General features: G+C 40.7%; 1 protein-coding gene across 1 annotated transcript in view; it reads left to right on the forward strand.

Moving 5' to 3' along the window:
- The first annotated feature begins 10256 nt into the window (after positions 1-10256).
- The window catches only part of LOC102244247 (cadherin-related family member 3), a 76593-nt gene continuing 73820 nt past the window's right edge, over positions 10257-13029 (forward strand). The window contains exons 1-2 of the mRNA XM_014546132.1: positions 10257-10263; positions 10513-10745. Coding sequence (XP_014401618.1) covers positions 10257-10263; positions 10513-10745 — 240 coding nt within the window. The remainder of the gene's footprint in view (positions 10264-10512; positions 10746-13029) is intronic.

Raw genomic sequence — 13029 nt, forward strand, 5'->3', positions numbered from 1 at the left:
CATGGGACCAACCTTTAAGAGTGAATCTGTTGCTGTAGAAATATTTGTGAAAATGGGGACTCACAAAAGTTTCTGGATACATCTATTATTCATGCCAAGTGTCTGTTATGTATCTGGAACTTATGGTAATAAGTAATCTAGTAGGCAATTGGCATCAAAACATTCAAGAAGGTGGTTGTGCGGTTGCAGACATGAGCTTAGCAGTAAAATGTCAATGCCTGGTAAGGGAGAACCTAGGAGTGACGTTTGGGTTTGGCCTCTGCCAATTCTGATCCATTGGTGGTGTTTGCCTGGATCATTGAGTTAAGAAGGACTCTGAGCTTACATCTGGAAGCAGTGGGAAAGGGCTTTGCATGGACAGAGGAGGGTGGAAGGGTGGTATGGGTCGGACAGATTTGCAACTAAAGGACCTGAACGCTGAACTTTAAGCAACAGATCTCAAATTCTTTAGATCCCACCTGACTCACAGATGTAAGATTTTAAGTTTAAATTTAAGTTTTAAATGTGATTTGTAGACTTAAGTGACCCAACTATGTTGAGAAGGAATGTGTAGGCGATGGGGACACATCCTGACAGTATGCCCAGAAGTGTTCCTCTTGTGTTTTCTTTGCTTCCCATTGGGGGAGTCTTAACTGTTTCATGCAAAAGCCTGTTGCAAATCTTGGCTGATCTTTTAGGGAGAATGCTTTTTTCTTGCAGCTACTCATCCTGTTGGCCTAACTAATCCATTAAAGAATCTGTTCTCACCAGATTTGAGCCTTTCTCCAATACGGAGAGAAAAAAAATCTCACAGTAATAAATCCACATCCTCACACACCAACTTATTCACAACAACTGCTCATAAAGGGTGCTTTGAACACTGCACACGTGGTGCAGTCTATTTTTATAGGCCAGGTAATTAGCACAATTTCGAGTCTTTATGTATGCAACAAAAATCATAGTACAGCAAAGCTGGAAACGACACCTGCTCTTATGGCACCTGCCTGGGATTTATTGAAGGAAACATCGAGGCTTTCACATAAATCACCTGTATCTGTGGAACAGCGCTTCCTAACCGTTCTTGGTGTCAAGGATACATATCAGATGCGGATGAAAACTGTAGACACTGTTCGTAGAAAATACAACTAATATAAAGAATGCCATGGATTCTCTTAAGTGAGGTCCTATAGACCCCAGATCAAATTTTCTCTTTTGACAGGTGGCATAGATTTTCAGGAGACATAATATACAAGTGTTCTTCAGAACACGAATTCTACAGGAGAAGCCACTAACAAAAAATTTCATGGTCAGATAACTATGGAGAGCAATGCATACCTGGACATTCCAAACACAGAATGACATATCAGAAATCCATGAAGTCTTGCCATAAAGAAACTTTTAAATCCTTGTTTAACTCAGCATTTCGCACTTGACATATCAAGCATTTCAGAGGAGATATTTTGGGAGATGTTGGCAGACACAACTAAGTCCAATACCCACTCCACAACTTACTAGCTGTGTGACCTAGCAAAACACTTAACTCTGAGAACCTCAGTTTCTTCATCTGTAAAATGGTGACAAAACTACTACTAATGCTTTGCAGAGTAAATGTTATTATTTTATTCTTATTAGAAAAAGCTTAATCTTTGCAATTTGCTTGCTTTATGTTTGTCCATCAAATTTCTTCTTTTAAACAACTTTCAGATACATTAGTTTGAGCTTGTTGGTCTGAAATAAATAATATAATATTTTCCTATGACACACTGTACACAAACATCTGGGTGAGATGAGTAAAATACATTACCCACTTTTTACTTAACTTTTTATAGTGCAAGAAAACTTTTTTGGGAAAGATCATATTTTGTCCTCACATGCTATGAAGTGGGAGATTGAAACGAATATTATTCCTTTTTTATTGATGAAGAAACTGGGCCTCTGAGAAGTTAAGCTAGTTCAAGGCCATAGAGCATATGTTGAAGCCAATCCTTGAACATGCCTTTTCCAAGTCTCTTTCCATGCCACTTCCTCGGATATACAGTAAAAGCAGAAAGTAGTATGTCATATGCTGGGTTGAGAATGACACCCCAAGAAAACCTCTAATGGAAGAGATTGTACTCATGAAAAATACAATAAACTCCCGTTTGTAAAATATACAATTATATGTGCTATATATGATACACACATACATATTCACTATTGTATAAAATAAGATACGGCATGCAGACGATACATATCTTTTACTAATTGCTTTGGCTAGAATTCATTTATGTTCCCCGAGAATGCAGAGCATGGGAACAGGGATTATTTGGGACCAGAGAGAATCTCATCATAGTTTAAAATCTTCCAGCAAGCCTGTTTTGGGGTTTTGGGGGGCACATTTAGCTTGTTTGTGGACCAAAACCACCAATACAACAAAGCATGTATTCACTGTTCAATTTTACAGTAACTGTGATGATCATTGTACAGGTTCCTCCGCCAATGATTTCAGCCCTGTGTTTAAGGCTGCGCACTATTCATTCTTCGTTCCAGAAACAGCAGGAGGTAAGAGATCCCCCCTTCCATGATGTTGAAGCACAAGGAAACTCCTACCGGATCCCAAATGGGTGACCAATGGAAAGATGACAAAGCATAAGCAGCAGAGGGAGCTTTAAGCGGTTCCAGACCTTCAGACAATGGCAATGACCTCAGTATAGCAAGCTGATGGTTCCTCGAAGGCTCCCTTGCAATTTGATGTCAGATTTCAGATATTTTTGTAATGGACCAATAGACATCATCATAATTTTATTCCATTTCTCTTCTTTCCTGCCTCTGGATTAGGTCCAATGTAAAGGTAGTAGGGACAATGTGGCCATTGTCCATGCAATTTTATCTTGTAGACATCCGAGGTCAGATTTCAGGTCCAGAGTCAAGATCCTTTCTAAGCCATGACTTAGAATTGAATTAGGACATATATATATATAGCATAAACCAATAAACATTAGATTTTGAAGGAACAGCAGAGATAATGTTGTGTTTTTTTGTCATCCAAGTGAGGAACATATCCCTGCCTCACCACCTCTGGATGGTGGTCCCCAGGCTTAGCTTGAGTACTTCAAGGGATAAATGAAACCAGTAGTGTGCTGAAGTCAAATCATACTGGCTCACAAGAGCCAATTATTAATTTTTTAGGAATTTTATAACCTGATATTACTGGTTATAAAATTAAATTATATAAACTTCATTACATAAATTACATTAAAAAATTAGTAAGTATTCAAAAAACTCAGCACTTCTTAATTATGTTACTACATTTTACCATTATCTATACCCTTTAGGTTTCTTAAATATCTTTGACCTGCATGGTGAACTTCTGTATATGTAATTATTTGCTACTGAACCTCTCTTCCCAGCTTATTATTATGTTGATAGCTAAAAATTGGCAATGGTGGGAATGTTTACACCATGGGAATAGGCAAATACTGTGTAGCAGGGCTTAATTCATTATTTTTTATTATTATCACAAAGATTGAGGCAATATTCTTCTGGCAATCAAAAACTATTATCAATTCAGCAAAGAAGTCATTTGCATCATTGATACACCAATGAAGATTGATATTGTTTCACTTTCATCTTATTCTTAAAAAAAATAATATCCTGTGCCATTTTTAAATTTTAAACCATGTTTTGTTTTATAATTACAGTTGACATAAAATATATTAGTTTCAAGTATACACCCCAGTGATTAAACATTATATAACTTACTAAATGATCATCCTAATATATCTTGTACTCATCTCACACCATACATAGTTATTAGAATACTAGAGGCCTGATGCACGAGATTCATGCCCTGGGCGGTGGGGGGGGGGTCCCCTCAGCCCAGCCCGCACCCTCTCGAAGTCCGGGACCCCTTGCTCCTAATCGCCTCCAGAGGCTCCTGCCACCACCACTGTGCTCACCAGCCATGAGCCCGGCTTCTGGCTGAGCAGCGCTCCCCCTGTGGGAGCACACTGACCACCAGGGGGCAGCTTCTGCATTGAGCATCTGCCCCCTGGTGGTCAGTGTGTTTCATAGTGACCGGTCCTTCCGCCATTTGGTCGATTTGCATGTTAGGCTTTTATTATATAGGATTATTGACTATACTTTCTATGCTGCATTTTTTCATATGTCTCTTGGCCATCTGTATGTCCTCTTTGAAGAACTGTCTATTCAGGTCCCGTGCCCATTTTTTTATTTGGATTATTTGTCTTCTTGGTGTTAAGTTGTATGAGTTCTTTAGATATTTTGGAAATTAACCCCTTATCAGGTGCATCACTTGCAAATATGTCCTCCCGTACTATGGCTCCCTTTTCGTTTTGTTGATGGTTTCTTTTGCTGTGCAGCTTTATTTAGATGTAGTCCCATTTGTTTATTTTTCCTTTGTTTGTCTTGCCCTAGGAGATGTATCCATAAACATATTGCTATTGCTATGAGAGATGTCTGCGACTTTACTGCCTATGTTTTCTTCTAGGATTTTTATGGTTTTGAAACTTACATTTAAGGCTTTTATCCATTTTGAGTTTCTTCTTTTTTTTTTTTTTAATATATTTTATTGATTTTTTACAGAGAGGAAGGGAGAGAGATAGAGAGTTAGAAACATCGATGAGAGAGAAACATCGATCAGCTGCCTCCTGCACATCTCCTACTGGGGATGTGCCCGCAACCCAGGTACATGCCCCCGACCGGAATCGAACCTGGGACCCTTCAGTCCGCAAGCCAACGCTCCATCCACTGAGCCAAACCAGCTTTGGCTTGAGTTTATTCTTATGTGTGGTGTAAGTTGATGGTCTAGTTTCATTTTCTTGCATGTACCTGCCCAATTTTCCCAACATCATTTATTGAAGAGACTGTCTTTACTCCATTGCATACTCTTGGCTCTTTTGTCAAATATTAGTTGATCATAATGGTGTGGGTCCATTTCTGGGGTCTTGGCTCTGTTCCATTGGCACTGTTCATGTGCTGGTACTAGGCTATTTTGATTACAATGGCATTGTAATGTAGTCTGATATCTGGTATTGTGATCCCTCCAACGTTGTTTCTCAATATTGCTACGGCTATTTGGGGTCTTCTTTGGTTCCATATAAATTTTTGGAACAATTGTTCGAGGTCTGTGAAATATGCCATTGTTATTTTAATAGGGATTGCCTTGAGTCTATAGATTGCTTTGGGAAGTATGGACATTTTAATGATGTTAATTCTACCAACCCATGAACATGATATACGCTTCCACTTGTTTGTATTTCCCTCTCATTCTTTTTCAATGTCCTATAGTTTTCTGAGTACAGGTTTTTACCTCCTTGGTTAAGTTTATTCTTAGGTATCTTAGGTTTTTTGTTGCAATGGTAAATGGGGTTGTTTTTTGTTTTTCTTTTTGGGAGTTTATTATTGCTGTATAACAATGTCATTGATTTCTGGATGTTAATTTTGTATCCTGCTAGGTTGCTGAATTCATTCATTAAACATAGCAGTTTTTTTTGGTGGAGTCTTTAGCATTTTGTATGTACAATATCATGTCACTTGGCTAATGATGGAGTTCTACTTCCTCTTTTCCAATTTGGATGCCCTTTATGTTTTCTTCTTGTCTCATCACTGTGGCTAGGACTTCCACTACAATGTTGAATAAGAGTGGTGAAAGAAGACATCCCTGTTCTTAGGGAAAATGGTTTTAGTTTTTGCCCATAAGTATGATGTTGGTTGTAGGTCTGTCATATATATGGCCTTTATTATGTTGAGGTGTGATCTTCTATTCCCTCTTTGCTGAGAGTCTTTATCATGAATGGGTGCTGGATTTTGTCAAATGCTTTTTCTGTGTCTATTAATATGATCATGTGGTTTTTATTATTCATTTTGTTTATGTGATACATCATGTTTATTGCTTTGCGAATATTGTGCAAGCCTTGCATACCCGTAATAAATCCTACTTGGTCATGTTGTATGATCTTTTTCATGTATTGCTGGATCTGATTTGGTAATATTTTGTTGAGATTTTTAGAATCTATGTTCATCAGGGTATTGGCTTGTAATTTCTTTCTTTGTAGTATCTTTATCTGGTTTTGGAATTCAGGTAATGCGGCCTCATAAAAGGGAAGTCTTCCCTCCTCTTGAATGATTTGGAATAGTTTGAGGAGGATAGGAGTTAGTTCTTCTTTGAATGTTTGGTAAAACTTGGTGGCTTCTTCATTAAATCCCTAGTTGTAAGACTTCCATTCAGCTGTATTTCAGGCAGTTCTGAATGACAGTTGGTTTGTAGTTTAGTTGTAATTTTGAAGCTGTCCTGACATATAATTTTATGTTTTCAAGGTAGGACTCTAAATGTATTGAACATGGCTGGCTTTTCTTGAGCATAATTTAATACCTTCTTGATGGCTTATGGGAAGGATTTAGAATTTTCAATTACAGCACTGTCAATTTGGAAGGACTGCAAAGATTCAACCCTTTTATATGAATATTACTGTGGGGGCTGGACAGAGAATTGGGCCACACAACTGGTGAATGGCAGAGATGATGGGTAGTACAGACTTCCATGTTCCTGGTCCAGTTCTCTGTTTTGTATTCCTGGCTGCTTTTCTTGGATGAATTTTGATGATTGGGATTACCAGTAGTTTGAAAACAAGTTCAGAGAATTCATGTGTGTGTGTCCTATTCTCCAAAAGGCTGGTTAATGTCCTGCTGTAACAGAGAGAGGACTTCTATGTCTTCATAAGAGCAGCATGATGTGGCAGAAAAACCATGAGAGTTGGAATCAAATAGAACTGGATTCAAATTCTATCTCTGCCACTGTTAGTCAAATAACTTTAGGCAGGTCATATAACCTCCATGTGCCTTTAAGTTCTCATCTGGGAAATAGAGATTACAATAACAATGTCATAGTTGAGATGAAGATTAACTGATAATTATATGCATGTAAATTATATGGTACATACTGACAAAAGCCACAGTAGTATTACCAATAATAATAATAATAATAATAATAACCACTAACATTTTAGTGCCTACAATGTGCCAGAATTTTTTCCTTGCCATTAAAAGAACACACAAAACTTTCCTTGTGATCTTCCCCCAGAGGACAAAGGATGAATGAAATTATGGGAGGGTTGGTGTTCTGAGGCGATACCCACCAGAGGAGACTAAATCTTCTTCACACCTCAGTGATGGTTCATTTTAAATGAGGAAGTTAGAAAGTTAAAACTACTCTGAAAACAAACTCTTCTCAGATTATCCAACCTTTAGCCTGTAGACCAGGAGGACATTAGACAATCCTTTAACGTGGAGTGTTTTTCATGCTGTTGGTTAGCATAGGGTGTCAGAGTGCATTGAGCACCACATGAGGTTTCTTGTTATCCTAACAAAATTATGGGAATCTATAATTTTAACTTAAAATAAAATCTGATGGTATGTGATGAGCAACTAAATATGTCCTTGACAAATAGCTTTTGGAGGGAGGTGGGCATAGGCAAAAAAATTCTTTTAACAGAAACGATTTAGAAGAAAATACATGAAAATTGAATCACAGTGGGTGGCAGGTCACAAGGAAAACATATTTCATTTCCAATGGTTTTTGATAGGATGTCTGGCCGAGTTGCAGAGTTTCATAATTACTCTATTTCAAACTTTAGCTAAAGATGCTCAAGATGGCTTTTAATTTTATTGGAGGGTTAATTTTATATATACAGAAGGATAGGCTTTCCATTATGCTTAACCAGGTGTTAAATGCAAAAATGATGCCAACTTTGACTAGAACTATAGGATAGAGATGGCAATTTTACCCTTAATCTATTTTAAGTGGTCGTTGATCAGTTCTAACACTTTTTTTCTAGGTTGGACTCTTTATACTCTGGGTTTGCCATAATGAAATATTATTTCTTTCCAGAAGTGTGTTTTCTCTGTTCCTAGTATTCTGAGTTGTGTTCATTGCCTGCTTAATAACATTACCAGAGACTGATGAACCTTAGTCAAAGAAAGATGCAAACTGTGAAAGAAATCCCGTGAGGTTGCAGGTGGTGGTGTCCCACTAAATAGTTCCTTCATAGTAATTCTCTGGTCTTGGTGATCAGCAACTACAATGTCCTATGCACATGTTGCTGAGACTAGTCATGTGTGGTGGTATTCACTACATGGAGGAGGTCTGGTATCCGCCCTGGAGCTTATAGGCCAGTCAGAAAATGACTGAGGGGCAAGTCTGTTATATCTGTTATCTATTACTATAAGTATGCTGTGTAACGCCCCCCCTCATCCCCACCCCAATTAGAGTTATACAAAAAGGAACATTTATTTAGCCCATGAGTCTGAGAATCGGCTGAACTGTCTCTCTAGTTTTGGCTCTGATTGTTCAAAATTATGGAAATTGGCTGGCTTCTTGCTCATCTAGCCTGGCTTCAGCTGGGGTGACTGATGACTTGGTTCCTCTCTCCTCCAATAGGCTCGTCTGAGAATGTTCTCAGGCAGAGGCAGACGGGCAGGAGCAAGCCAAGCCTAAGCACATGAGTGCTTCTCAGGCCTCTGCTCGTCAGGTTTGCTAATATCACATTGGCCAAAACACATCATGTGGGAAGACAAAGAGCATGATGGCAGGAAGGATAAAGACTATGGGTCTATTAATTCAGTCTACTATACCATCTTTTTTCTAAAGATTATGTGGGGAACTACACACTGAAATCACAGCAAAGTGAGTGTTAAAATGTGGGCTGTTGTTGTTAATCCTTGCCAGAGATCATATTTTACATTAATTTTTATTTTATGTTATTTAAAAAATTTTTCTTTTAATATATTTCTATTGATTTCAGAGAGGAAGGGAGAGGGAGAGAGAGATATAGACATCAATGATGAGAGAGAATCATTGATTGGCTGCCTCCTGCACGCCCCCCACTGGGGATCGAGCCTGCAACCTGGGCATGTGCTCTTGACTGGAATCATACCTGGGACCCTTCAGTCTGCAGGCTGACGCTCTATCCAATGAGCCAAACTGTCTGGGGCTACATTGATTTTTAGAGAGAATGGAAGAGAGGGACGAGAGGGAGAGAGAGAGGCCTCAGGCACCCCAACCTGGGCCTAGGATCGACCTGCAACCAAGGTATGTGCCCTTGACCAGGAATGGAAACTGTGACCCTTTGGTGCTCAGGCTAACACTCTACTGCTGAGCCACACTGGCCAGGGCAGCAGATACCGACTTGAATCCGGACTCTAACATTCCTAGATGTGTGACCTTGGGCAAATTACTTAAGACCACTGGACTGATTCTCCTTGTCTGTAAAATGGAGACAGTAATAGTCCATATATCATAAGGCTGTTGAGAAGATTCAATGAGATACTGTGTGTAAATAATTCTGATATAGCATTTACAATATACCAGGCACTATTCTAAACGCTTTATATATGTTAACTTATTTGATCCTCACAAGAACTCTCGATGATAGCCACTGTTATTATTCCTTGTTTTCAGATAAAAAAGATATGAGGCCCAGAGAGAGCTTATAGAATTTTTCAATGAATTGCATCTAGTGTCAGAGCTGAGATTTTGAACCTAGGCAGTCTGGTTCCAGAGTCTGTACTGTGAACCATTATCTGATGCTAATCTATGTATAAAAGCTTAAGTGACTGAACGATTGACTGATTGCTCTGATGTGCACTGACCACCAGACGCTCAATGCAGGAGCTGCCCCCTGGTGGTCAGTGTGCTCCCACAGGGGGCGGGCCACTGAGCTGACCAACCCGCCCTGGCAGCCCATCAGCCAGGCAGCAGCCACTCACTCCCTCAGTAGTCCTGCAGGTCCGATCTCTGGAGAAGGCCAGGCACCCGCGGACCTGTGCTACCAGCCCAATCTCAACAGTGCTGCCTGGCCTCCTGGAAGTCAGTCTGGGCACTGTGGCCATTTCCCCTCCCTAGACGCTCCACAAGGAAGAAATGATATAAAAGCAGCTGCCAGGTGGCTCCCGACAACCTGCGTGAACATCAGCAGGACAGATCTGGATCCTAGGCTGGCAAGGGAGTCCCACCACCCACCCGGAGGGCCAATCTCCCCACCCCCCATCCCCATCGGGATAGGCGCCAGAGGCAGGGCTCACGGCTGGCAAGTGACGCTGCAGCGGCATGAGCCTCTCCTGATTGTGACTGACTGGGCATGAGCTCCTGGCAGGCTCAGTGGGGCCGGGATGAGCGGCAGGCGGCATTGAACTGCGGGTTTCCACCGGATCCCCGCAGGCCACCCTGAGGGACCCCGCCCATGCATGAATTTGTGCACCAGGCCTCTAGTCTTAGCATAATGTCTGGTAGGAAATAAGCATGCAATACATGTAAGTAATTATTGATATTATGAAATTCTTGTTAACTCATATTATTTGACTTACGCCACTTCCATCATGTAGAGTTGGGCTTTCCAAGCACATTTCTTTGTCCAAAGGCTTTCAGATTGGCCCTTTGAGAAACTATGATACTATCTGGAAGGCAAAGACTTGTCCAGCTTTTTAAACTTGTGTATCTGCATGACAAGATTGAACCTTAATAACTGTTATTGGCAGCTTTCTACAAAGTTGGAAGAGTGACTGCCACTGATGAAGACTACCCACCGAACTGTGTTACGTACAAAATAGCTAGTGGAGACATCCAAGTTCTACAAAGATTCTGGATTCACCCTCTCTCTGGAATGATTGAGCTCACCACACAGCCAGACTACGAGACTGTGAAGCAGTATAACCTCACGGTGGAAGGTGTGGACTGTGACAGACTTCATCCTCGCACAGCGATGACCATGGTGAGTAGAGAGCCTCAGGTTTTGATATAATAAAGATGACCCATTAAGTTCTAATGTATTTAAACTGAAATGGTCAAGCAACAACAGTGAAAAATGCTCAAATAATAACAGTAATTCTCATGAGATTAAAAAGTTTGTAGGAATTGCAAATACACATCTAACATTGATCATGTGTGAGCTCTTGTTCTTGGCACATTTTATATGTCGATGTAGTTCATCTTCGCATTCAGTCTTCATGGAAGGCAGTGTTATCATCACTTCCACTCTACAGATGAGAAACCTCAGGCACAGAGTTTAGGAAAATTACTTGCAGTTACTCAGGGTTTGTAGAACTGGATGCAAACCCAGGCTGCCTCTCATTGGGAGGTAATGTTTACAATGAAGGTAGTTAACCAAGGGCCATGCTTGTGGCATCACAGTGGGGGAGAGTGTGTGTGGGCTTCTAAACTATTTTAGAAACATCAAAGGATTCTTAAAAGATATCAAGACTGGGTGCTGCTGTGTTGATGATGTGGTATGTGTTATTAATGACTAGAAGGTTTTGTCACTGGACAAGAAACAGAAATAGGATGGAAGAATTTTTAAAAAAATATATTTTATATTGATTTCAGAGAGGAAGGGAGAGGGAGAGAGAGATAGAAACATCAATGATGAGAGAGAATCATTGATAGGCTGCCTCCTTCACGCCCCCTACTGGGGATAGAGCCCGCAACCTGGGCATGTGCCTTTGGCTGGAATCAAACCTGGGAGCTTTCAGTCCACAGGCCAACGCTCTATCCATTGAGCCAAACCAGCCAGGGCAGGATGGAAGAATTTTAGGATCCCCAGCTGGCCTGATGACTCACTGTGCCTTTCCTCTTACTGTCCAGAGCCCCCTGGCTGGCTGCTCACGTGGTGATTAGGTTTCCTGATGGGTCATTGTGAGGAGAACATTCGCAGCAGCAGTTAGATTGACTTCCACAGGGACCGAAGTACAGTCATGTGGACAGGACTCTGTAGCTTGGTTGTCTCAGGAAAGCACCTGCGAGCGTGACCTCCATACTTAGGTATCTGCGGCAGTTTTCCTTGTAGACATTTATGAACTCCCCAGCTAGTAGAGGATGATACCACTTGCAATTATCAGTCACTTATTACAAATGAGAAGAGAGGAAAGCAGATAAAAAAGCAACTTCTAGGGACTCTGTTCTTATAAAAAGAATTTGCATTTTTGGCTAAAGACAGAAAAGGAACTTTTTAAAAAAATCCTTACCAAGAATATGTTTTTATTGATTTTTAGAGAGGAAGGGAGAGAGAGAAACTTTGATATGAGAGAGAAACATCAATAAGTTGCCTCAGGCACACGCCCCAACTGGGGAACAAACCTCAAACCTGGGAATGTGTCCTGATGAGTAATCGAACCGCAACTGAAGGATGAGGCCCAGAAATCAGGATTTTAAAAAGATTCCAGGTGATTCTAATGTGCAGCCAAGGTTGAGAACCACTGATTCTAACCACAGGCATTTGGGTTGGTGATGATTATCACAGTCAGCTGTGCATGCCGAATTCCAAAGAGGAAAGAAGCTATAGGAGCAATACCAACGATCCAGCTTTTGTTAAATCTCTCAACTAGAGTTGCCTATACTCAGTCCCAGGGACACTCATGAAAAGGCAGGTTGTTACCTGGCCTTCTCACAGCACACCTCACAGCACTTCCAAGGACTATTTTATTATATCTTGGACGTTTGTCGTGTTCTCTCAAAGCACTTGGCTAAAAAAGTTGAGTACCTGGTCCACCCTTCCCTCCCAACATTTCCCCATTTATTTAATGGAAAAGAGCACATTCTGGCTGGGTTGAAACTCCTCACCACAAGGTGGCAGCAGACACTGGGGTTTATTACCGTCACTGTTGGTGCACTTGAGTTTTTCCCTCCAAAAATAAGGATGCTAAGAAGGAAAACTCTTTAGAAAATTGTTGGGAGATACAAACATTACTCTGCTTTCTGTGTGTTGACCTCACCAGCGATGTGGAGCATGCTTCTCAAACTTTCATGTGCACAGGAATGACCTGGGGTCTTATTAAAAAGCAGGTTTCAATACAATAGGTCTGGGTGAAATCCGGTAATTTGCATTTCTAACAAGCCTCCAGGTGATGCTGATGATGCTGACTCACAAGCCACACTTTGAGTAGCAAGCAAGGCTCTTGCTGTTCCAGTCCTGGGGGGAGGAATGTAAACATGGTAAAAAATGAAATATATAACACGAAGGCAGTGGTTCTCAACCTTGGCTGCACATTAGAATCACCTGG

The sequence above is a fragment of the Myotis brandtii genome, unplaced genomic scaffold (genome assembly GCF_000412655.1).
Source record: "Myotis brandtii unplaced genomic scaffold, ASM41265v1 scaffold430, whole genome shotgun sequence".
Classification (NCBI taxonomy): domain Eukaryota; kingdom Metazoa; phylum Chordata; class Mammalia; order Chiroptera; family Vespertilionidae; genus Myotis; species Myotis brandtii.